This window comes from Fonsecaea pedrosoi, assembly GCF_000835455.1.
Source record: "Fonsecaea pedrosoi CBS 271.37 unplaced genomic scaffold supercont1.3, whole genome shotgun sequence".
In the NCBI taxonomy this organism is placed as follows: domain Eukaryota; kingdom Fungi; phylum Ascomycota; class Eurotiomycetes; order Chaetothyriales; family Herpotrichiellaceae; genus Fonsecaea; species Fonsecaea pedrosoi.
Genome location: NW_013550613.1, coordinates 557,274 through 582,314, shown reverse-complemented (window position 1 = coordinate 582,314; position 25,041 = coordinate 557,274). Strand labels below are relative to the sequence as shown.

Here is a 25,041-nt window from a genome sequence, read left to right as displayed (position 1 = left end):
AGATATACAAAGCTTGTCGTAAAATACGTACTGGGATCCATAGCTGTCCTGCGAAACCCAGCACTGATTCAAACAAGGCTGAATCAGCACAGGGGGAGCTTTAGAGTTTGTTCAATCGCGGAGTCTCGAGGTGGGTAATGGGCTTGTCCTTTTCGGCAGTCTTTGGGTCGGTACTTGCTCAGCCGTTCGCTAGCTCTGCTCCCTGAACGGTGATTGATAGCCCCGGGGCGGTGTGGACTTGCTCAGCTAGACCCTAGTGATCCAAGGCGCATGCAGGACAGAGTCGCCTGCCAATAGCGGGAAGACTGCCAATATATGTATGGAGTCCACAGTGCTTCCCCCAAAACAGGTACAAAACAAACTGCTGAAAGTCAGCAACATGGTGTGTTCTCGTTTCTCATGGTTGCGGCCTTCTTTTGCTCCTGTCGATGGCAGTAACAGAGCAGCCTCGGTTCTTGCAATCGTACCTAGTTGAAGCGAAAAAAGTCGCCGCGAACTGTGTCTGTCGCAGTTGTGCTGTTACTGGTCAGTGACAATGGTGAGTGCCTTGCTCTGAACTTGGTCAACTTACTTGCCAACTATTTAGCCGTCGCGTACTGCCGTTCGAGGCCTCTTCTTCCTTCTTCCTGTGGTTCAGAAGGGGTTTCTGTGTCTGTACTAACGACTTCTCCAGAACGTCCTGCTCAAGCAGCAGTGAACAGAGAACTGCTCCGATCGCCCGTTGTAGCGGGCAAGTTGTAACGAACTCACGGCAGTCGACGAGAACTCATAGACAATCCTATTCAGTGCCTGGACGCCCACAGTGTGCAAAAGCACAGGTTCTGAATCGATAAGCGATGGAAGGGAATTTTGGTGGGAGGAAAAGGCGGAAAATATGTGACTGAAATGATGGTGGCTTAGAGAAAGAGACATCAGAGCCTTGCTGATAGAAGGAGAGGCTTGGACCAATTCAGCGGATTGAAAAGACTTCAAATGAATGCGCAATCATGCAGTCAACACCAAGGTCAGGGGGTTCCACACAAGCCCTGGATCAAGTCCTGGTCTGGTCGGGCAGGCTGGGATTGCGTTGGAGTGTCTTCATCGGATGTAGAAATGACTAGCTCAGCCATCGGCGCAGCGAAGGGCTCTGACACTTTGACTACCAGTATTCGGTGAGGATACGGGATCGACCAGACGTTGTTGGCAAGGACCATTCGAAGGAAGACTGCATATTCGACAGGCCAATGACCCTTCAGGGCATGACCTTTGAGCCTTGAGACCGCCCGACTGTGCTGCAGGCGGCCTTCTTCAGCAGCCCCAGCTTGAGCCTAAAAATCGCCACAACATTGGCTTGGCCACCGAATCTTTACCTTGAAGGGCGAAATAAAGGAATATTTGGAAGAATCGAATCGGGTCCAAACGAGATGCAGAATAAAGAATGCATTCAAGCGCAGGCCTTGCAGAGAGGGTTTCAGCTGAGGCCCTCCTTCGATAGGATGCTGCCGGCACAGGGGCCATGACTGCCGCGGTTTCTCTGGCACGTGGCTGGGGAACGGGGGCGTCTGCTAAGTATCGAGCAGGCCATGACGGCCTTGCCTTTCGACCCACCGTGTACATTCTTTGTTTTGCCTTTACAGGATGGGAGGAAAACAAGTCATGTGGCGGCTGGGCGTACTCGATGTGTTCAGATGAAGCGAAGATGAGCCGGGCCAGCTCCAGAAGGGGATTCATTGCTCAAACGGACCGAACGGTGCTGATTTGGACATCAAGGGTTTGATGTCTGAGCCATTCAGAAAATCGACCGTGCAAAGCCGACTGCTGATGGACTGATCGTCGGCCGACTTGACAACAAACCAATGGCAACATGAAACGAGGCAGGGGCAAGGCTGACCTGTATCCCTGCACTCCACGACACCACTCAGGCAAAAAGGAAATGTTCCGACTGGACAGGTATTGGTTAGAGAGGTGCGGGCAACTGCGAATGTGCGTGGCCCGAGGGCTCTTTAGCTCGAGGGCGGTTATGGTAAACGACCAAAATCAGGGCCCTGTGGCTTGATCGACACGGTCCAGGGATTGCGATATGGGTGAGGGCAACGGTGGCTGGCCTCACCGGTAGGCTGAGGTCTCGGAAATCTCCAAGCATTCTGGCACCAGTCAGTATGAATGCGTCGGCAGTACTGGACTTTCCGACCAGAATTAAGATGGTCTCGAATTGGACGCCCTCAAAGGGGACAAAAATTGGGCATGGTGGAGCCAAGGGCTGGTGAATCATTGGTTACGCATGGTAGGCAATTGTTCCCACAGTCCACCTCGCTGCGGCGGCCCGTAGCCTGTTGTCATCTGCAAGTATGTCGTGCGCACTTCCGGAATATGCAGCATGGGGCTCGTTTGGAAGTCGAGCAAGGGGCGGAGCCGCGTGGAGTGGGTGATCTAGCCCTGGCCAAAACATCTGCAGTTGGTTGCAGCGAGAAAAGGCTGCCAGCCTGAAGTTGGGGCTATGACGAAGGCGCTGAGGATGCTGGCACCGCAAGAGGAGAGGGAGGTCGAGGAGAAGCTGCTCCAAAGGTGGTAATGGTGGTGTGGTGGTGTCAAAGAGGTACCAAAAGGAGAAGTAAGACTGGTGAGGTGGCTCGAGTCCAGGATCTGATGGTGGTGGTTGAAGTGATTGGGAAGTGGTGGAAGTGTTGAATGATGATGGTGGTGGTGAGGGTGGCGGTGATGTTGAGTGCTAAGCTGAGTGAGTAAGTGAAATCCCTGCGGCGTCTGCCCTCTCCTTTACTCCCTCTCCACGCTGTACCTGGACTTCGAGCCATCCTCACCACCAACACTTTTCGCGCCATCCTGTATTTTCACAACTCATCTTGCCACCTTGACCATGTGTCCAAACTCCTGATTTGAGGCAAAAAGACGGGACAAGCTAAGTGTCTACGTGACAATGAGTCAATGACTGCTAATCGCATAGGAACAGCTATTAACGCTCAATTCCTGATGAAATGCCTTGCGCAGTGCACATTGTACCTCTACACTAACGTTCTCTCGATTTTGCTCGTTCCGTGGGATGTCTCGATACAAAACAATTGGTACCTGACCGCACATTCGGTGGTTCAGAGGTGTATCGTCCTCTTGCACTGAGCATATCTGATCTGGTTAAGCATTGGTTGACCACACATTACACTTCTCCTACTGGCGGCAACAGGCTGCAAGGAGTCCCGACTAGGCCAAGGAATGTAGGTGGCAAGACATATCTCACTCCTGTACGCTTGACCACGGCGGTGAAGGAAGGCTCCTGCTCTTCACGCCTCCAGCCAAAGGCCGTCTCTGTGGCCCGCTCGGGAGGAGCCAGGGCAGGCTTGACCGTCTCCCAACCGCTCCCTCTCCGAAACTTGGAATCGCCTCACAGGCCAGCTTTGACGATGGTGGCTTGGTTGGCTCTGACAAATCCCGCGACTTTGACGGGTTGCACCAAATCTGCCTTCTTTGCAGCTTGGACCACCTGTTCGTCTTTCATGCTGGCAGTGGTATCACTGACATGGAGGCTGTCTTGGAGCCCCCCAAACAGTATCGACAACACAAAGGCGAGCGGACCTTTCTCCTTTCTTTCTCGCCCAGGACGCCCGTCTGATCCTGATGTGGAATAGCTCCAGATGTTTCATTTGATCCCGCTACCCACCGTGGCTCAGATGATAATGATTCTGATGATGGTCGCTCTGGAAGGATGCTAGGAAACCTCGGATGCTGCCACGTCGTGCCTATCTGATCGCTCCATGTGGTGCCGGACTATACAGCTGTGGCCGCCGGCTCGTACTTCCCCGATGCAGGTCCAACATACATACGTTCTTCGAATGAAATGCTTGGTTCATGGGAGTAACAGAGAATGGCCTTTTCCAGACCCATCTCGCGATGACAGCTCTGGAATCGTTTCCCTTTTCGGGCTATTTTGATCTCAACCGGCCGCTCGCCACAGCAACAATCGACATTGATACCTGAAGCTCATATGCCAGGCATCTTGCTCATGGTTCCGCTGGACCCTGGAGATGTCAGCCTTCGGCACCGCTCATACATCTATTTCTGCAAGGGCCAGATCAGGCAGAATGCTCGAGCTGACGAGTTTGTGCGAGGGTATGGTGGAGGTTGGAAGGGCCGTCTACGTCAAGGCGGCGGACGAGACGAAATGCAGCCGATCAGACCAGTTGAACTCAGCCATGTTTGATCACCTTAAACCCAATACGTTATGTCTTTCGGCATCACCACCATCACCGCTACCGCTGTTGGGAGCTGGTGGCTCCCATATCTCTTGCTCCCTGTCTCGGGCGCTATCTGAGCGAGCACAAACAACTATCCAGGTGAACACATTGAACGATCTGTCCTACTGCTTCCCTAGCAAACCCGCGTAAGTCACCATGCCTCGTCCAGCCCTCTATACACTGCCTCCTTCAGGATCCAGAGCATGGCTTCAAATCCAGCAGGGTGTGCAGGTAGAGTCTCCACTTAATAGACTGCCTCGCACCTTAAGTAGCGAATGTCACCGACCTCAGTCTAGGTGGCAGGCATTAGGTTCCTACTCCGTTGCCCTTTCTTTAGGAGGCTCCCTCCTCGTGGACACTGAAGGCGCTGCTCCGTCTGAAAGCGAAACCCATTAAGAAACATCTACAGGACAGCTAGGTGCTGTCATTTCAGGAGGTAATCAGGCCGTGGACGGGGCTGAAGGGTGTTTTTTGCCACTGCGTTGACCTTGCTTCTGAGAGAACAGGTCACTCATTCAAAGTAAGCTGGACGCCCCAGGAACGATCCGTCCTATCAAATGTCTATTCTGGCTCAGGTTTAAGGTGTGTAGATGGAATTGTTTTGCTTCTGTAGAACCGGGTCAGAGGGTTGGCGATCATCTTGGAAATTCTTATGCAACAAGGTTGTTTCTTCTGCTATTTTATCACAAATCTCGTTCGTACTGCGAATTGCGTAATTTAGAAGCAAGGCCACCGTCGAGCTCCCATTCCAGGGCCATGCACTGGCCTTTTCTTTTGCGAGGCATATTCTCATCATTTCGTGGAGCCGTTTGCCATACAGTTCCGCCATGTCTCTAGCTCTGCACAGAATCAAGGTCTACTAGGTCGTTCTCTTCGCAAACTCCACTCTCAGAATCAAGTGCCTGTAGCCGAAGCCATCCATCTTCTCACATGCTCTGGCGGCATCAGACCTGTCCACAAAGGAAATGAATGCAAAACCCTTTGCGCGGCCGGTATCTCGGTCTTTGGCCAGGAAGACTCTGGTGACGCGACCGAACCGCTCGAAGAGATCGCGAAGCTCTTGCTCTTCAGCCATCTCGGAGACCTATGCAATTGAGAGTTAGCGAGGGTCCGGCTGATGAGAACACATCTGGACGGTCAAAAGGAAACTCACGTTCGTAACTCGCAATGTAGCCAAATCGTCCCTTTCGTACTTGCCGCCCATCCTCTCTCCGGCGCCTTGAGCACCTTTCCTGAGATGTGGCGGTACATAGCTGCTGCCGCCGGTACCGAGTCCACCTTGAGGCTTCTGCCCAGATTCGTCATCTTCTGCCATAGGGTCGGCGACGGGTGTTGTCCCATCGTCCGCTGGCGCCATCGTATCCTTGAAGGGACATCTAGCTGTGAAATGTTCGCCTTGACAGATACGACACTTGACCTTCTTATCTCTCAATTGCTCCTTCAGAGATTTCTCCTCCGCCTTGCCGCCGCCTGCCTTGGCTTCTTCGGCCTGCGCATTCTTCCAATCTCGACTCGGTCTGAAGAGTATGTTTTCGCCGACGGAAGTAGTGTCAGGCTGGGGGCCCTTGGGTTTGCCCTTCTCAAGGCCGAATTTCTCCCAGGTGCGTCGTTCAGCGACGACTGGGTTGACTTTTTCTTTGTGGGTTGTGATCCGGGTTTTCCGTGTGACTTTCACTTTCTGACCCTGGTCGTTGAAGCGGTAGAACACCGTGGTCCGAGTTCCATCTTTGTTCACAGTGGTCACAGGAGCGGGCAGCGCCGTGGGGTCGTTGATCTGTTCCGAGTCGGAGACATCGTCTGCCCAGTCTGGGCGGCTGCGGATTTCCAAATCGCATGTTAGAGAAACCTTTCTTCAATTCCATCATCACGATGGATGAGGGTACTTACGTTGCGGTCTTTGACATTTTGTTGTATTTTGCTATGCCCTCAGAAACAGAAACTTCGGCATGAATGTCGTCAAAAGTATGATGAGTCTGAGGAGGATGTGAAGGCAAAGTCATGGAATTGCCATCCCACATATTTTCGTATGTCACTGCGCCTGCACCACGACCCAAAAAAAGCTTAGTGTTGCCAAGGCAGGCGAGGCTGCATTAGTAATGCTAAGGGGCGAGGGCGAGGCTCGCAAAACTGAGGACCCCTGACCTTAGCATGTTACATTCAAAGAAACTAGCTGCTATGTATGTTGTTCATCGTTGCTAGGCACGATGTCCCTTCTGCCCTTCTGTTGACTGCAGTACATACGCCCTATTGCCTTCAGAGCTCTGTCAATTCGATCGAATTAGCACCGCCAATCCTTCCTCTCAGGTGTTCAACCACCACCCACCCCCCAACTTGCACTTCATGTCAAACCCGAGGTTTTGCACAAGCAGCAAAGCTCGCTCCGTTTGTATTATGCACGCCAGCTGCACTCCTCTGAACTCTTCACTCGCCTTGGTCTCTGGAGAACTTGCATGTTTTTGTCCCTTCAACGAGACGACTTATCCTTTTTCCCACGCCGAACTGGTTGGTCGAACTCCACCACAATTGTCGGTTTGACGAGCACAATCTTCTTTCTGGACTCCGTCGATCTGCGCACAAATGCGGGATACACGAGGACCTGAAACTCGCCAACTCTGCCGGCTGAACCCACCACTGGAATGGCTGAGGAACTCAAGATAGAGCCAGTCCTGCTGTCGATGATCGTGAAATCTTTGACTTGCTCGGCCTTGATCACGGGATGGTCCAATTCGAACTCAAAATCAAACTGCGACATGGAATGCCGGATGTTCTCTGCCAGATCCCCTGCTTCTTGGACGATTTGCCGGCATAATGACGGTTCGCTTGAACAACCATGCTGCCCCATTTCCTTCAACACCGCTGCGCCTTCTGTAAGGTGCTCCTCAATTTGGTTCAATCTCGCTTCGCGTAGCTGTTTGAGTTGTTTGTCGGTGTTGAGGGAACGCTGAAGATCAATTCTCCACATGCAAATAGCCTCCTTATCTTTCCGCGGTCAGTCATATACAGCAGCAGGTGGGAGCTTTTTACCTTTTGCTGGCTTCAGAGCACTCAATCCGTCAATGATCCTTCCCAGACAGGTCTCAGTGTCGGGGTCAAGACCTGGAAATATTCTTTCCGCTCCAAGCAAAGTCTCATGCAGATAATTGAAGATCTGTCTTTGCATCATTGGAATCTCGATGTTTGGATTCTGTTCGGCAAGGACTAGATCCGATTCCGACAGATAATCCATCCCCAACTGTGTTCCGATGATTCGACCTGATGATCCATCATCGCAGGAAAGAGCAGCGATAAAACCTTCTGCATCGCCAAAGTGGACATCACAGCAAGACTCGATGCCCTTGCACAGGGTTATGTATTGCTGTTGCAATTGAGTATCCGCCATGCCTTCCACGGGTAACATACGGAAGATGCGGTCTTTGCAAATTTCGAGATTTCGCAGCAAAGACTCTCCGTGGTCTCTTGACTGTTGCAGCTGACGTTTCAATGTTAAAATGTTTGCCCCGTCCTGTTTGGACCTCGTTTCAGCCTGGCGTGCTTGGGAAGCCTGTTTCTCTAATTCGCTTTCCAATTGGTCCACCCTGCTATGTTGAACTTCAAGATCTTTCTTAAGCTGAATCTTCTCTAAGGTGAGCGCACATACTTTCTGGTGAAGGGCCTTTGCATCTGCGATCTTCGCGGTTGTGTTTCGCTGCCTGGCTTTTGGCCGCCGATCTGTCATGGTATGAGAGTTTTCAGACACATTCACGTCCTGTCCACCCGTTCCAGGTGCACCGCAGGACTGTTTGAATCGTTCTCGCCCAGCTGGATGTTGCTGGCTGCTTGCACCGCTGCTCCAGAGCTTCAGAGCAGTCCATGTGCCCAGGATCGAACTCCTTGCAGCTTTCTTTCCTTCACCGTTCGACAAATCCGTCGCTGCTTTCTTCGATGGCTCCGTGTTATTGATCTGGTCTCCCTTTGCTTGCTTTCTGAAGATTTGGCTGGGTGAAGGGAACAGGAATGAGCGTTTCCCTTCCATGTCTGATTGTCCGCTTGGGATGGCCATTGTTTTATCACCCATCGAACTTGATCAAAGCAGGTAGCTCTTTCCCCCAGAGTATCTCATCAACTCTCAAAGAAAAGAAAATGGTGGTGCGAAGGAGATTTGGAAAGGATCAAAGAATTCGAGAGCAGAAGAGGAGGTGTGCCTCTTGTAATGTCAAAAGATCAGTCCTTTAAAGGGAGACTGCCTTCACCAGCATCTCAGAACTGCTTCACCTCGACTTCTCTGAGCAGTGCCTAAGTCTCCTTTCACTTTAGGTCCGCGCTCACGATCAGCCACCGTCTTTCATCCCTGCCTTGATCTGTGGATTTGACTACACAGTTCACATCAAACTGAAGGTTCTGCAGATTAACTCTCTACAATCTACAGTACTTGTTTGATTCTCTCCTCTATCCAAAAGCTTTTTGTCATCAGTGGCCGAAGGTCATGGCACCAAAACGCAAACGGACAACCAGCGTTGCTGCCCCAGCTCGTCGTCAGATCCTCGTAGGTGTGGACTTTGGGACCACCTTTTCTGGAGTTGCATGGGCTCAGACTTCTTGTGTACGTTGCATACGGATACCTTCGGGGTCCTTTACTGATCCAGGAACAGCCTGAGTTACAAAATACAATCATTCAGTGGCCTGACAGAGACGGCTCACTTGAAGGTCAAACCAGCGAAAAGGTTCCAACTGAGTTGTCATACACCGACACTGACTGTCTCTGGGGTTTCGGGATCCCTGATGAGCAGCCACGTCATCAATGGTTCAAACTTGCTCTGGATCCCAACCAGAAATCGAATGAATTGTCTCTCCTGGCGGTTGACTATCCCGATCCGAAAGCTCTGCCTCCAGGATACAACGACGAGCCGAGCAGGACGAAGCTGGTAACAGACTACCTTAGAGAGCTTCAGCAGCACACGGAAAAGATTCTCAGACGGAAACTCGGTGATAGCATCTTCGACACAACTCCCCTTCGCTACACAATCACCGTGCCAGCCGTCTGGAGTGACTCTGCCAAAGCTAGAACACACGGATGTGCTTTTGGAGCAGGAATGGGTAGTGACATCCAAATTGTCTCGGAACCGGAAGCTGCAATCATGTACGCTTTAAACACCATGGATCCACAGAACCTTCGCGTCAAAGACAACTTTGTTCTCTGCGATGCTGGAGGAGGCACTGTTGACCTGATCACATACACGATCCGATCGCTCAAGCCTAAACTCAAGGTGCGGGAGGCAGTACCCGGCGGTGGAGGTGCGTGCGGGAGCACATTCTTGAACCGCATCTTCCGCAGATATCTTGAAGAAAATTTTAGTCACCTGGATGGCTTTGACGACGACACTTTGGAAGATGCCCTGAATGAGTTCGAGAACATCACAAAGCGCAGATTCACTGGCCAAGAGCAAAGCATCGTCATTCGTGTCCCTGGGCTGACGGACAACATCGCAAAGGGCATCAAGCGTCAGAAGCTCACCATTAAGGCAGCCGTCCTCAAAGATCTCTTCAACCCTGTCATGACTGCTATCACAACTCTTGTCAAACACCAGCTACAACAATCCAAGGGGGCAAGGGCAGTTATTCTCGTCGGAGGCTTTGGCCAGTCACCCTATCTTCGCAGTTGTATCCAGCAGGTCATTGGGAAGGACATTGAGATCATGCAGCCCGCGTACGGTTGGACAGCTCTTGTACGTGGAGCGCTCCTACATGCGCTGCATGATACCACGCCCGACGAATTAAGAGTCACTGTCGATTCCAGGCGCGTCCGCAGAGCATATGGTAGCCGGTGCTTGAAGCCGTATGATATACGCTATCACATGGGCTTTGCAAAGTAAGCGACTCGTACTAGTTTTATCTAAATAATTGCTGACTGATACAGAGACTGGAACGATTTTCAAGGACGATATGACGTTACGGCGATGAGATGGTTTGTGCAGAAAGTAAATTCTTTTCCCGTTCAAGGAGCGCAGGGCCAGAAAGCTGATATAGGTTCAGGGTCACGAGGTTGATCAGGAGACTCCAGTGATTACTGAATGGTTCTTGCCCAGACTGGTCTCTGAAGGTCCATACCAAGTCAGAAATTTTACACTGTATACCTTTACTCCTGAGCACGAAGAACCCGCACCGAAATTCCCATGTGAAGGTAAGATGGTCTCTTGAACGGTGTTATGCATTTCTAGAAAGCCATCACACTGACGTCGGACTAGAAATAAAGGAGTTTGTGACCCTGACCGCCGACCTGGCTTCCATTGACCACAGCGAAATTCCGATCGAAGTTGGCAAGGATGGGAAGGACTACTATGTGCTAGACTACCAAATCAAGGTCGCCTTTTTCTCAGCACACATGGAGTTCTCTCTATGGCGTCGTGGCAAACAGTATGGCATGGTGGAGGCGGAGTTTCTTTAAAACGCAAAAATTCCCACAACAAGGCTTTCGACAGCGGAAGAATCAGCTTCTTTTGGTCAAGTTGACAAATGGGCCACTGGGAGGAGATACTTGACCCACAGAGACGACCACGCCTCGAACAAACCACGCGTGGAAGCTGAAAGCAAAAGAGATGTGACAGCGAGGGGTAGTTTACAGTGCTAGGACAGTTACGACAACGCCCAGAAGCGAAAGAGCACAGAAGCAGAGGCCAAACGTCCGGAGACGAGAGCAGACAACGACAGGAGCACGAGTCTCGGGGCTGATCAGAATATGTGACATTGTCGAAAGCTGTGTGTATGTGTGAGAGAGCTGCCTTTGTACCCGAGAGTCCAGGTTAGTTACGTTACTCCTGTTGATTGGATTGGATGGGATGAGCTAGCAAGCGAGCGACATGTACCGCGTACAGGACCCTACCTGTCTGTGGCTGTTCCGGATGGAAATGAGTGAGTGAAATGATTGAGATAGCTCCAGATGAAATGGAAAGGAAAGGGCTACGTGAATGTCAGCTCGGGCGAATCCGAGAAAACTTCATGGGTGTCTCTCTCTCTCTCTCTCTCTCTCTCGCTCTGGCTCTGGCTCTGTCCCGGTCCCGACAATTTGCTCAACAGCACAGCTCAGCAGTTCTTTCTTCTCCCGCCCTTACTTGACATATCTGGACGGCTAAATCATCCTTGACTTCTTGTAGGAGTACGAGTCTGGCGTAGATGGCCTGCTGGCCTACATACAGCAAGAGGTCTCAGGTATCGACTGTCAGGTACCGAGTGTCGAGTACGATCGAGCTGAGCTGTATCTACTCGGTCATGTACTAGCTCCTAAGTACAGAGAACTAGATACTAAGCACCAGGAACCTGGTAATTGGGACGCCTGATGAAAAGGGAGTGCTTTCAACATTCTAGAAGGGGGGAGTGGCAGAACTAGAAGATCAATCGAGGACCGAGAACCACGAACCACGAACCAAGAAATCGAGACCGGACGCCCAAGGGGAAGAAATAACGAGGCAGTTTAATTTGCAAAGCCTTCCACGTTACGGCCTCCAAAAAAGTTCTTGCTACGCGCCAAAAGAACCAAGCATACACATGAAATTGGCAGACTACGAGGTACGAAACGCACGGTCAGACGCACTGGGTGTATGCATGAGTGCGCATGCCTGCCTGTCCCCTTTTGCACTGACATGATTGTGCGATGCTGGCCCATCTTCTGACCTCGAGCTACCTACCAACCAGTCCGACTGCTTGGGGTTGATCACAGCTTGCTCTTGGAGACGATCAACGCGTTGCCGGTCTGCAGGCACTTGACGGCGTCGTTGACGAGCTCATCAACAATCTCGCGGGCACTCTTCTTCTCGTTGACCACGGCGGCAGCTTTGCCCATCAGGAAGGGGCGAGCGTTCTCCATGTCCTCATCCGTGAGGTCGTCGCCTTTGGTCTCGAAGTCGTGTTCAACCTTGAAACACACAAAAGTCAGTATTCGTGGTATTGGAAAGTCCAGGTCGGTATCTATAAAAAGGGGGTCGGGAACGAAGAACAGATGTGAAAGCATACCGGGATGATACCCTTCTCCGTCAGCTCCTTGATCTCGGATTGCCGATTCTCCTCCCAGTTCTTAATGTACTCGTTGGTCCTCACCCGCAGAGGCCGACCGGTGAAAATAATGGTACGAATGTTGTCGTCGAAGCCTGCAGTTCGGACGGCTTCCTGGTGTGCTTTGGGCGCACCAGCTTCCTCAGAAAGCACGAAGCGTGTTCCGACCCAGACTGCAGATGCACCGAGCATCAGGGCCGATGCCAGGGATGCGCCGGAGAAGATACCACCCGCGGCGATGCACTGGACAGGCTGGCCGGTGAATTTGGAGGGAGGAGCTTCGGCGCAGAGTTTGGCGACGGCGGGGATGAGTATTGAGGTGGGAATATCACCCTGTTGTGCCAGTCAGTTGTCCTGTTCGCCAGGTGTGAGAGAAGGCAGAATCCCTACGGTATGGCCACCGCCTTCACCACCCTGAGCACATATCAAGTCGACACCGAGATCGAGGCATTTCTTCACGTGCTTGACGTGACCAATCATGTTCTAGAAGACACGATTAGACAGATCATTCAAGTGGACGGATTTTGGGTCAGCTCACCATGTATAGAATGCCATGTCTGTGCAGCTTGTCCACCACTTCCTTTGGCGGTACACCCACGGCAGAGACTATCCAAACAGTCAACTTCAATTACCAGACACAGGAGTTGCGTTATGAGGGGTCATACCGAAAAGCTTCGCGCCAGAGTCAATGATGATGTCAATCAACTCGTTGAGCTTGCCCTTGGTGTAGTCGTAGCTGCAAAGCCGTCAGCGAGAGTCCCCTCCATGCGGGTTTTGCCTGCTCTTACTTTGTCTTTCTTGCACTCCCTCCAACCTGCGGAAGGAGAAGATCCACACCAAAGGGAGCATTCTTATCGTTCAGATAGCTTTTGAGCTCTGCAACCTGTTCCCGGAGCATGTCTGGGGTGTAGCCAACCTGTGCACATCAGCCGAGTCCACTATAGTCTTGAGGTTCTTATGATCTTCCTTACACCACCGATAACACCAAGTCCTCCAGCGTTGGTAACTGCGGCTGCCAATTTAGGGCCAGCTGCCACGTTCATACCAGCTAGCAGGACTGGATGCTTGATCTTCAGGAGATCCGTGGTAGTGGTTCGGAGTTGCTGAGGGGACGCCATTTTGATGTAGGTGTACGCAAAGAGACGGGGAGGAATGGAACTGATTCAGGGACGTTGTTTTGGAAGAGGAGTGAAGGGAGGAATTTGGAGGTGGTATCTAGGACAGATGATTTGACGGTGCTGCGGAGACTCAGACCAGAGATATATCTGCACACAGCGAGGGGATTTAAGCAGAGAAGAAAAGCCGAAAAGCACAAAGTAATCAACAAATCTGTGGGAAACGGAGAAGAATTAGGACGAATGTAGCATTGGGTATGCGCATGGTGGAAGCGGTGGAAGCGGTGGAAGCGCAGCAAGTCATGACATGGTCAAAGTACCGAGGCATCTCCCCGATTCAAGGCATTTCAGTCCCACAATCCCACAAACTTCTCCACACTCTTACGCGGAATACGCTCCGATACGACATGGCTTGGTGGTGGTTGTGAGACACCTGACGGTCTCGGCTTAACTGTCATGTTCTTTTCCGCACATGGCGAGATGGTGAGCAGATGCGAATCAGGCTGGCACCTTATTTTAATATCACGTGCCGATCTGTCCCTTATCCGGTGCCAAGCGTTGAAATGCGGAGATGGTTTAGAGTCGGCTAAGATGCCACTTTTGGCTCCCAGCGACTGGGTGCCACTGGTGACGAGGCTTTGGTTTTTTGTTTTCACGCTGTAGCAAGCCGAAACCATCCTCAGTCCGCCTTGTCCAGAGCACTTGTTTAGTTGTGGTTGCTGCTACCAATAGTTCATCTCTTCGATAACTAAACATCAAGCTCGTATGTCCACTACTCTAGCGACAGCTGTTGGCCGGATTCCCTGCATCCAGAGTTTGCCTACTGTCTTCAATCCCACATGCTCATCACGGATACGACACGGTCTCTATACAAGTAATATCCAGTGCTGTCTGCGGTCGACTGTGCACAAACGCACGTTACCGACTCTATCCGCATCCTCGAGAAGCCGGGCTAGAAACTCCACTTTGCAGCAGCGTGTTCTGCGCCCCTATCCGTTTTCCTTGACCATGTCTCGGCCTTTGAGCCAGACCAGTGCAAAGATGAAGTCTTCAAAGTCGGCTTCAGATGCCCAAAATAAAGCCGTGGTAGCCTTTGGTAGCAACCTTGGAGACCGACTTGCCAACATCGAGGCTGCGCTCTCCAAGATGAGAGAAAACGACCTCCGAGTTCTTAAGCTGAGCTCCCTATATGAAACCAAACCAATGTACTACGATGATCAGGATCCTTTTCTGAACGGCGTTTGCCAGATTGAGACCAGTCTTGCACCGCTACAACTATTGGATGTCTTGCAGGCCATTGAGAATGAATTGGGCAGAAAACGGTTGATTGACAAGGGACCCAGGACGGTTGATCTTGATGTCATCCTCTACAATCAAGACTATTTCAAGCACCCTCGGCTCAACATCCCGCATATTCTGATGCTGGAGAGAGAGTTCGTGCTCAGACCTCTTGCAGAGTAAGTCTAGGCTGCATCGTTCCCACAAAAGGCTGACGTTTTCAAGCATATTGCCTGACGAGCACCTTCCGCCAGACTTCTCACCAAGTACTCGTCATCGCCGAATAAGTCAACTATTAGACGCGCTTCCAGAAAAAGACGCCACCATGTCTCCGGTCACCGTCTTAAGGCCACAGATGCCAATGGTCCGTACTCATGATGCCACTCGCAAGACCCATATTATGGCCATTCTGAACCTAACACCCGACTCTTTTTCCGACGGAGGCGTTCACACAGCCAAAGGTGCTGAGGCTATAAAGACAACAGTTGCGAATTTCATTGCGGCAGGCGCCAGCATCATCGACATTGGTGGACAAAGCACTCGCCCAAAGGCCGATTATCTTGGACCTAAGGAGGAGCTCGAACGCATCCTTCCAGTGATCCGCATAATCAGAGAGATGAAGGAAGCGGAAAATATCGCCCTCAGCATCGACACCTTTCACTCTGATGTAGCTCGGCAGACCATTCTTGCTGGTGCGGACATCATCAATGACGTCTCAGCTGGTCTCCTAGACCCTCAAATGCTACCAACGGTGGCTGAGTTGGGGAAGACTATTGTCCTTATGCATATGAGAGGAGATCCGCACACAATGACAAAACTCACTGACTATCCTGACGGGGTTACGAATGGAGTAGCTCGAGAACTTTACGAGCGCGTTCAGGCTGCCCTCGAAGCCGGGATTGCCCCGTGGCGAATCATCCTCGACCCCGGCTTGGGCTTTGCGAAGGACCAGGAACAGAACCTCGAACTCCTTCGAAGTCTTCAGCAACTACGGGAACAAACACAATACTCTTCTGTGCTAAGAAATTTCCCCTGGCTTATGGGCCCAAGCCGCAAGGGGTTCATTGGGAATGTTACCGGCGTGTCGGAGGCTCCCAAGCGGAGCTATGGGACGGCCGCCGCAGTTACGGCCAGCATTGAAGGCGGCGCTGATATTGTGCGGATACACGATGTTGGCGAAATGGTTCAGGTTACCAAGATGGCAGATGCTATCTATCGACGGCCCTGAAGGAGACAAATTGCACGTCTATGGCAACTTGCAGCAGATTTCAACATCCTGAGCAGGGCGAATTGATCATGCCAGATGTATGAATTGGATTGCGCGGCTGTCAGGAATATAATCCACATCTCGAACGAGGCTGCCCTGGTTTCCACAGTCTTCTGTGGCAAGGCTGCCACAGCCTCGGAGGTTCTTGGCCACCCATTGGCCAAGTCAACAAATGATGAGGTCATGACCAATCGATCTTCATGCAGGTACGAACCACCGTCAACCGTCAATGGGTTTTCGATTCCCCATGTTCAATGTCAGTCCATCATATTTTCTCCTCCTGTTTTTGCAATGGGATACATTCTCACTCATCGCAAATTAGCCAGTAGTCCATACACAGACACATTCGCTTCAGCATAGATCCACAGCATGCCTCCCAGCGGCCATCCCTTTGGCCTCCGCTGGCGAGCCAACACTCTTTTCATCATCTCTACAGTTGCCATCGGCCTGTTCACCGACCTCTTCCTCTATGGACTTGTCGTCCCCGTATTACCATTCATGCTCCAAGAGCGTATACATCTCCCCGAGGACAAAATTCAATCCTGGGTGTCTGGACTTCTAGCTGCCTATGCTGGCGCTAGTGTCGTCTTCTCCATCCCTGTCGGGATCGTCGCTGACCGCACCAATGCTCGGCGGACACCTTTCCTTTGCGGCCTTACCGCCCTGCTTGCCGCTACCATCATGCTGGCTCTGGGTCAGAATATTGTGGCGCTTGTTGTAGCCAGGATTCTACAAGGGACGAGTGCCGCTGTTGTCTGGACTGTGGGTTTGGCCATGGTGCTAGATACTGTGGGACCCCAGAACCTTGGTAAAGTAATTGGAACGGTAAGTTTTTCTGACGGAACTATTCATTGAAGACAAAATCTCATTCGGGCAACAGATTTTCTCCATCATATCAGTCGGCGAACTGGCGGCCCCTGTTCTAGGGGGAGTCCTGTACCGCAAGACTGGCTATGTAGGAGTTTTTGGATTAGGTGCAGCCTTTCTTGGAGTCGACTTTATCATGCGTATCTTGGTGATTGAAAAGAAAGTCGCAGTGAAATATGACAAAACTCTTGCAGAGATTCAGAATCCCCGCGACGCCGAAGCGCGACCTGAAGGAACGGATAGCGAAGACGATCGGAGCGAAGACGAACCCCTGTTGCCAAAAACGGAGGAAGATAACTATCGTATTCCAGAAGGTCAAAACAGGCTGGTCCGAACGCTTCCTATCCTCTACTGTCTATCCAACCCCCGGCTTCTTGTCGCTTTGCTGCTTGCATTCGTTCAAGCTGCGTTACTCGCCACCTTCGATGCCACCATTCCCACCGAAGCACATACGCTGTTCGAGTTCGATTCTTTACAGTCCGGTCTCCTCTTCATTGGTCTTGACATTCCATACCTCCTCCTCGGTCCTATAGCTGGCTGGGCCGTTGACAAATATGGTACAAAACCAGCCGCGGTCCTGGGTTTCGGCTACCTCGTTCCAACCTTGATACTACTCCGCCTACCCTCGTCACAAGTCGCACCCAGCCGTACTGCTAATATCGTCTTATACTCCGCTCTCCTGGCCCTCAATGGAATTGGCTTGGCAATCATCGGCTCACCATCCATCGTTGAGGCCTCGGATGTGGTGCAAAAATACGACAAAGCCAATCCGGGACTCTTTGGAGAAAATGGGCCCTATGCTCAACTTTACGGCTTCAATTCCCTGGTATTTTCCGCCGGGTTGACGGTCGGGCCCGTCTTGAGCGGATCCTTGAGGGACAGTATAGGCTATGGCAACATGAACGTCGTGGTGGCATGCATTGCAGGAGTCACGGCTATACTGAGTTTCTTCTTTGTCGGCGGTCGACCGAGGATACTAAAGAAGAACAAGAGGCAGCTAGATGAGAGGTAGAGTCTTTCCAATGACTCGGGCAAAGTCGAGCAACCGGCACAGACCACGGATTGAAATTTTGGACTTTTTACCTTGTACTCTACAATACTTTTAGAGGATAGCGTTCTTTGGGATTCTCAATAAATATTATTCTTTTTTTGGGATTCTATCTCTCTCTCTTCCATCTCCAAGGTATTCATGGGAATATCGGGCCGCAGATCTCAATGTGCGTGGGGGACACCGTCTGAAGGTCCCCAGGTGCCCACGTTTCAGGCCGCCGCTCATGTCAAGGGCCCGAAGGAGGACCCGTCTCAGACTAGCCCTCAAGGAAATTATCTCCCAGAAAGGGCGAGATTACAGTCCGGCCCTGTCGAAGCGGGGAGCAGGGTAGTATATACCCCACAGAAGATCTCTGGAAATGAAGGGTGAAGGGTGAAGGGTGAAGGGGTCTTGAACATACATGTTCCAGGCCACGAACAGCAGACGACTCTGTCAAGAATGAAGATAAGTCCACAGTCTAGTGGTCAACGTCCAGCGTCGTAAGGACCCCAGGGATGGGCGCCCCATGAAGGAGTTCCTGAAAGTGTCCCTGCTACCGTCAGACAGACATCTGCACCGCCACTCACAAAGGGGTGGTGAGCAGCTGGGCGCATATCCTCAGGAGGCATCATTCCCGTGGCAGCTGTGTTGTAGATCTGGGAAGGGTAAAGACCCTTGGTGAGCTCAGGAGAACGACCTTCCTCCTTTGGGGTTCTGTTGGGCCCGAATCGTAGCCATTGAAACGGCGGTCGCGGTGGTGGCCGCTCTCCTCTCTGAATATACCATTCAGCTTCCTGTTCCCAGTTATGCCATCGGACCAACTCGTCCATGAGGGATTCAGAATCTGCGACGTGGCCCGTTTCCCGCAGGATAGAAACAAGAGGCCAGGCAGCCCACCAAATAATGAGGCTGTGGACACCGTGAATCAGTAAACGGAGGTCAAGAACCTGCCGGAGTTGTTTCTCTGCGTTTAGAGGGTCTTGTAGACGGAGAAGCAGCATTGCATGTCGAGACAGCAGAGTCGAACGAAATAGCTGCAGAACAGGCCCATGCGCCTCGATATGGGTTTGATCTTCTTCCAAGAGTTGTGTCGCGCTCATTGCTCTGCGGTAGCATTGTACAGCCGCTTCGGTACGGCCTACCTGTGCATAAGCCCTCGCAGCGATCGCCAAACAATTAATGGTCAGGAGATCGTGACGTCCCATTTTCCGCTCGCAAACCGGGAGGCTGCTTGTCAAGAGCTTTAATGCCTCGTGGTATTCACCTTTCCGCATTGCATGCCATGCATAGAGGTAGCCACTAACGAAGAAATTTGGGTGCTCCCGGCCCCAAATCTGCCCGATCTGTGCGTGCGACCGTCCCAGCAACTCGCCGTAAAATTCCATCTCTTCAGGATCGTTGTTGGCCCAAGCCAGAGCGTACCGGAACGGGACCTCGTATGTGTAGCTCTTGCGCATGGCAGGCTGAGAACTGATGATGGAACAACTTGCGGAGAGAAAATTCGCTAGTTGCTCCATCCGCTGAGTCTGTCCTAGCACCAGCATTGTCCAGCTAAGACAGGGGAGGATGAACTCGTTGTTGTGCTCCAACGCATACTGCAGGATATCCATGGACTGAGACTTGCGGAATTCGAGCATGTCTTCCTGCAAATCATCGGAAAAACATTGCAGATAATATGGCGCTGCCCATTGGCTGGCGCTTAGTTTGTGGTCCTCCTCGGTGGTGACCTGAAATGAGTGCACAGGTTGAAAGTAGGAAGCATATTCAGGTGGCTCATACTTGATGCCCTTACACAGCGTTCCGATTGATTCGCTAAAGTCGTAACTTTGGTGAGAGTGTGGCGGTTGGCATGAACGGCATGAGTTGGGGTTAAAGATTGTCTCAGAGGGCGTAGCAAGCACGAGCAGCGTTGTCGTCGAAGACACGGAGCAGTTCGAATATGGGCTGGGATAAGCCTCGTCTTCGATTTGGAATGGCTCGGGGGCTAAGCTCAGCAGCGTATGAACTGGGCTCAGCTGAAAAGATGCGTTACCGCCACCGACCACGTTTCCAGCGCCGACCGGCCAAGACAGATCGTTACAAGGAATCGGCTCAGGCGGTAATACTTGACAGTCATTTGTTGCCACCGTAACAGTCGGAGGGGAGAGTCTTTCTGGACCGCTGGTAGTGGGCGGTGTGTAAATCTCCGGAGGCGAAGGAATTCGAGGCATCGAATCGTCTGAAGGTACGTTACAGGCTTGGACAGGCTCAAATTGTGATGGTGGAGAGTCCTCAGATTGCCGGTTTAGAAATAATGTGAGAGCACTCTCGCCAGTGGTGAGTGTGTCTCTATTTCGCACACCGCAGTTCCTGAATGGTAGACTATGCAGATTTGCATGCCATTGAAGAGGACCGCCATACAGCTGGATTTCCCGGGCTCGATTGTGATGAATCAGCAGATCCTTTTCTTTCCAGGAGATGCCAGCAACCCTCAAGGTGTATTCTGCTTCGCAAAGGGACGGGAGTTTGAAAGATTCTCGGTGTGATAGGTATCTTTTTCTGACTCTTTCGCATTCTTTCTTGATTTTTTGAGCATTAAAAGTAACTCGTTCGTCCCTCTTTGGCACCTCGAAAACAGCCTCACTGCCACGAGCCTTCCACGAATCTGCCACCACCAGCATGGCGAGATAATGTTGGTGGGGGGTTTTTTTGCGTTCATATTTCCACTCGCTCAACCTGTTCTTGATCTGCCTCTCGCTCACAAAGACACTGCGAAGACGGAGTTGCTTCTGGATGTATTCGCAAGTTCGATTCTCCCGGAGATACCACCTGCGGATGTCGGCCTTGAGTGCCTCCCATGTCTCCCTAGGAGGCTGCGGCGAGCGATCGCCTACCATTGGATATTACAAAACCTTCAGAGGTCCAGCTGGGAGTTATCATTCGAGTCTGATAAAGGATACCACTGGAACGCTGAGAATTGTGCAACGACACACCTCCCTCTGACGGCGGCGTAGGGCAGATCGGGAGTACTCGCAGTAGCGGCAGCGATTACAGGTGACCGAAAGGCGGACAGCTGTGTAGGTCAGGATCTAGAGGGTTCGAGTCCTGCTATTCGTCAGTAAAACAGACTCCTATGGGCAAATGTTATGGTTGAAAAGGCAGGGGACTGCGAAAGATGATTGGTTGGTACTCACTTCAACGAACAAAAATGGCCCAGGGTCGCGATGGGCCTAGTTCGTGGTGATTGGTACCACGAGTGGCGTCTGAAAGTCTCCTTCTCTTCTTCCTTCATCGCTCTTCACTGTTTCTCTCTTCCCCTCTCTTTTCCCACCTCCTCGCCCTGGTTGGATATGGAGGCAGACTGCGTGGGTCAGTCGAGTCCCCAAGCTGTAAGAGAAATCTAATCTGTCAGAAAAATGCTGCAGAAAATGGACCAGGAAACGAGGTTGGAACAACGACCAGTGGGATGGAAAGAGAGTAGGGAGACGAGGGGGCTGAGACCAGCGAGCTTTGGTGGTGATGGGCACAAGGCCAGCTTGCGAGCTTCGGGTTAGATCACTTTGCAGACTGCAATGCTGTGTAACTTGCCCTTACCACTCCGCCATCGTGCTCCGGAGCCAGATGCTGGCAGGTCAGGGCGTGGAACTGTTCAAGATTGGACCATTTCCAGCCGTGGCAGCTTGGAGGTGACACCTTTCTACAGCGAACAGAACAAGAGCAGAGAGAGCATGTCGAGATTGGAGGTTGGAGGAGGTGGAAAAGTGACAGGTCACCTCTACCCACTTGGTTGCTGAATGCTCGCCCCCCCCCTTTCCCCCACCAACCTCGAGCTGCATGATGCACAGACCCATCCATGCTGCATCAAGTTGGGTAGGTGGTGGTTGAGTCACAGAATTCGTTTCCACGTCTGCATCGATTGTGCATTGTTCTTCGTCAGCTGGTGGAAGGAATGGTTTGTTCGGGGTCCTGACCAATGACGAATAGCCCGATGCTTAACACCCACAGGTGCGGCTAGTGGGCAACCAGTGCAAAGCTAATCAGTCGCACCCACTATTATCAAACCAGTTTCTCGAACCCGGCGTGGCCTGGAGGTCAGTGACGAGCAAAGTATCGAGTAGGGCACGACCATCTTTTCCTTCTTCTCACAATCCTCTGGCTGGCCTCTTCTCTCCTGAACTTACCGCTTCTCCCCTTTCAAGTTGGGCACACTTCTCCTGCGCCGTTGGTTGGCTGCCTGAAGAATGAGGCCACTAGTCTCGCCAACGCACCCATGCCTGCGGCCTCCGTTTTCGTTCTCACGCAAAACCCCACCACGAACCAACCTGACTCGCCTCGTTTTGACCTCTATCGTGGCTCGTTTCACAATCATCTTCTCGGAGAGCTCCCACGCATGACCTCCCCTCGCTTCCGTGAATTGGACCTGCCCACGGCCCTCCTAGCCGGAATCTGCATCAGCGCGAGGTGATTGACGTGCTTTGCAGAAGCACCACCACAACACCCGAACGTCTACTTGGTATTCGGACTCTACTGCTTTCAGACAATACCCGGCTTTGCAGTTCCAGCTTGACCCACGCCTCTCCTAACTTTCCACCGAATCCCAAGGACTTGAATCCTGTTCCCTTGAACCATTGTCCCTTTCTGGGCATCGAAGACATCGAGGGAGTCGTCTTTCTACAACGCACCTTAGATGCCGCTACTTTTGGCCACTCCTTCCGATACGGTGCCACTTTGCCGTCGATGCATCCCTTGATTAGGCCAAGGTTTGGGAAGGTTCCAAAAAGCTGTCATATTCCGCAAGTGGTACGCGAAGATGCGGTTACGTGCCATCCAGCAGAAGCATTCCTTCACGACCTTTTCAATCACTTTGGGCGTCATGTACCGCTGCACCAATCTGTTCTATCCGCGAGCTGTAGTTTCCATTATAAATTCGTTGGTCGAGCATCTCTAACATCCACGGTAAGCTGCTTGCCTGGGTTACCGACCCCGTGGGCTAGTTCGAGTGTCTTTCAGCGAGAGACGAGAGATGACTTTGTAGAAAGTATTTCATGCCTCACTGCCCATAGTTTCGTGTCGATGCCCAACAAGAAGCGTGCAATCACAAAACTCGTGTGGCTGGGGCAAGCAGCCTTAGATTTGGGTCTCAATAGCATATGTGCATTCATTCGTAGTTCCTTGTCATTAAGAGCTTGTTCCCACCGTCAGGGGGAAGTGCATGTCCTTTGTTCCAGCCGAGCATCTCTTGACTCGTCCGTTGTTGCAGCCTGCTCTTCCCACCATAGGACGCTTTGGTTTCCACCAGGCACCATTTCTATCAAGATTCTTGCCGGATATTCTTGTGCCTCCTTTTCTCGGGCCAGGTGACCAACAACGAACGTGCGGAAACCCGCGGCTTCACGAAACTCCAGGTATTGGTGGCTCTCCTGAAGGCTTCGGAGTAGGTTTGGGTTTGGGAGGCTTATCGCCTCTTGCGAAGTCTCCAAGGTGTGGCCCGCTTAGATCGCCAGATCGTTCCTTGTGATTTTCTGCTTCTATAGATTAGGTCGTAATTCCGACAGTAATAATGGTGTCACTGCTCTTACCATATGGAGGTTTATGTTTGCCGCTGCCCACCAATGAGGCTGGCTGTCCGACAGCTGTCGAGGGTGGTCAGCAGGCTCAGGTAGTACCACCATATAGTTCAAAAGCCAAATTCTGTCGTGCATACCTGGGTTGCACAAACCTCGGGCCAATGACCGATCTCTGCGGTACATGATGGATGATTGAGTTTGGTCCTAGCCTTGCAAGACCCGTAATCCTAGAAATAGGTCGTCAAGATGGTGAAGTTTGGAAGAGTTTGAACCAGATGTTCCGATTGACAGAGGAGCCAAAGGCTGGAAGGAGCTGAGAATGCTGGGGGAGGGGATGTCAGCTTTAAAACGGGGTCTGTGACATTCCCGCTGCCGCTGAGTGGTCTTGACTCCCGGGTCCGCCAGCGCTTGCCTCTCATCTTAGGGCATGGCTTTAGCGTAGGAGACCGCCAACCCAGAGTGTCTTGCGGGGGCCGTGTCCATTGTGCATTCATGCCTCGTTGGTTCTTGATCAATGACATCCCTAGGACACAGAGTATCTGTCGGTAGTGGTACTGAATGTGAGGACTAACGAGTTAGAGGTTGTCCGAGACCCATTCCAGCACCGGTCCGCTCACTCTTCTGTCCAAACCTGTCTCTCAATGGCTGCGGATAGCGGAAGCAAGACAGCTGTAGGGGTGATGTCCTGACATCGGAGCCATTCAGCTCCCGTGGCCACCTCCAATGCATGTGCCCAGTGCTTTAGAGCAATGACGGTCGTGTCATCTCGGCAAAACGAACAGCAATAATGGTCGAAGACGCGTGTCCGAACCCAGCAGTCCTCGTTCATACGCAATTGTTCGCGACCAGAGACTCGGTGACCTTTCATGAAGTTCGCTGGATAAAGCAGGGCGCAAACCCTAGGCCGCAGAGCCGCAATAATCCCTGTGGTTCGACGTCGCGTCGATCCTGTTGCACGACACCCATGTTGTATCACGCAGGACGCAGAAAACATGTCGGTTCTGGGCATCATCGACGTTCTTTGAATACGGTTATCGTCACACAGAAAGCCTCTTATTTCACAGACCATTTTCAAGTTGGAATATCTCGCCGTCCGTCCATGTCCCATTGATAAAGGCCGTGCCGCCGGGAGATTCAAGAAATATCGCATACGACGCGTTAAGAGGCATTTTCTGCGCCTAATAAGAAGATCTGGATAGCCAAGAGGCCATTCATGCAAAAACTGTCTTGTCGAGAGTTTGGTCCTGACTGGACATCCTGCCCAAGACTATTCGTCTCGACTGCTAGGGCTCGTTACCGGCCTGATCTGTGGCGTCAGCTGAAGCGTACAGAGTCAATACCATACTGTGCCAGGAAAAACAGTCTGGCATGATTGCAGAGGTAGTGTCGCCGTTATCAATGCCACGAATCCGTCCCTGGTCGTTGGGCATTGTGATCATCATGCGGAGCTGCCTGTCCGCCGGAGCATGACTTGATGAGGATAGACACGCTTTTGCGACCTCCTCGCCAGCAATGGAGAAGGAGGAAAGAACAGAACGAAGGAAGAGCGAGTGATGAAGATAAAATAGAGTTGGCCGGACGCGGATCTGGTGCACGGGGACGGAAGTGACCGAAGACGGGAGTGGCAGGCGCAGGCACAGGCTGTTGAACAGAGACGCACGGAATTAGAGGCAAGAGCTTAAAGGTGCCTTCT

General features: G+C 51.8%; 7 protein-coding genes across 7 annotated transcripts; 3 read left to right on the top strand and 4 right to left on the bottom strand.

The window, feature by feature from the left end:
• Nucleotides 1-5,082: 5,082 nt before the first annotated feature.
• On the bottom strand, nt 5,083-6,241 carry Z517_04085 (eukaryotic translation initiation factor 3 subunit G; the record flags this gene model as incomplete). Its single annotated transcript, XM_013429416.1, has 3 exons — nt 5,083-5,307; nt 5,377-6,037; nt 6,111-6,241. 3 exons carry the CDS (start codon nt 6,239-6,241, stop codon nt 5,083-5,085), a joined length of 1,017 nt encoding a protein of 338 aa, XP_013284870.1.
• A 446-nt stretch (nt 6,242-6,687) lies between these two features.
• Z517_04084 (uncharacterized protein) lies at nt 6,688-8,262 on the bottom strand (the record flags this gene model as incomplete). The annotated part of the gene is made up of 2 exons (XM_013429415.1): nt 6,688-7,202; nt 7,248-8,262. The coding sequence occupies 2 exons, from the start codon at nt 8,260-8,262 to the stop codon at nt 6,688-6,690; spliced, it is 1,530 nt and encodes a 509-aa protein (XP_013284869.1).
• Nucleotides 8,263-8,685: 423 nt separating this feature from the next.
• Z517_04083 (uncharacterized protein) lies at nt 8,686-10,644 on the top strand (the record flags this gene model as incomplete). The annotated part of the gene is made up of 5 exons (XM_013429414.1): nt 8,686-8,802; nt 8,852-10,068; nt 10,117-10,177; nt 10,233-10,380; nt 10,445-10,644. The coding sequence occupies 5 exons, from the start codon at nt 8,686-8,688 to the stop codon at nt 10,642-10,644; spliced, it is 1,743 nt and encodes a 580-aa protein (XP_013284868.1).
• Nucleotides 10,645-11,907: 1,263 nt separating this feature from the next.
• On the bottom strand, nt 11,908-13,363 carry Z517_04082 (uncharacterized protein; the record flags this gene model as incomplete). Its single annotated transcript, XM_013429413.1, has 7 exons — nt 11,908-12,108; nt 12,207-12,578; nt 12,636-12,728; nt 12,784-12,851; nt 12,911-12,981; nt 13,034-13,161; nt 13,217-13,363. The coding sequence occupies 7 exons, from the start codon at nt 13,361-13,363 to the stop codon at nt 11,908-11,910; spliced, it is 1,080 nt and encodes a 359-aa protein (XP_013284867.1).
• Nucleotides 13,364-14,368: 1,005 nt separating this feature from the next.
• Nucleotides 14,369-15,866, top strand: Z517_04081 (dihydropteroate synthase; the record flags this gene model as incomplete). The annotated part of the gene is made up of 2 exons (XM_013429412.1): nt 14,369-14,817; nt 14,864-15,866. 2 exons carry the CDS (start codon nt 14,369-14,371, stop codon nt 15,864-15,866), a joined length of 1,452 nt encoding a protein of 483 aa, XP_013284866.1.
• A 408-nt stretch (nt 15,867-16,274) lies between these two features.
• Z517_04080 (uncharacterized protein) lies at nt 16,275-17,784 on the top strand (the record flags this gene model as incomplete). The annotated part of the gene is made up of 2 exons (XM_013429411.1): nt 16,275-16,730; nt 16,786-17,784. The coding sequence occupies 2 exons, from the start codon at nt 16,275-16,277 to the stop codon at nt 17,782-17,784; spliced, it is 1,455 nt and encodes a 484-aa protein (XP_013284865.1).
• A 503-nt stretch (nt 17,785-18,287) lies between these two features.
• On the bottom strand, nt 18,288-20,678 carry Z517_04079 (uncharacterized protein; the record flags this gene model as incomplete). Its single annotated transcript, XM_013429410.1, has 1 exon — nt 18,288-20,678. The coding sequence occupies one exon, from the start codon at nt 20,676-20,678 to the stop codon at nt 18,288-18,290; it is 2,391 nt and encodes a 796-aa protein (XP_013284864.1).
• Between the last annotated feature and the right edge of the window lie 4,363 nt (nt 20,679-25,041).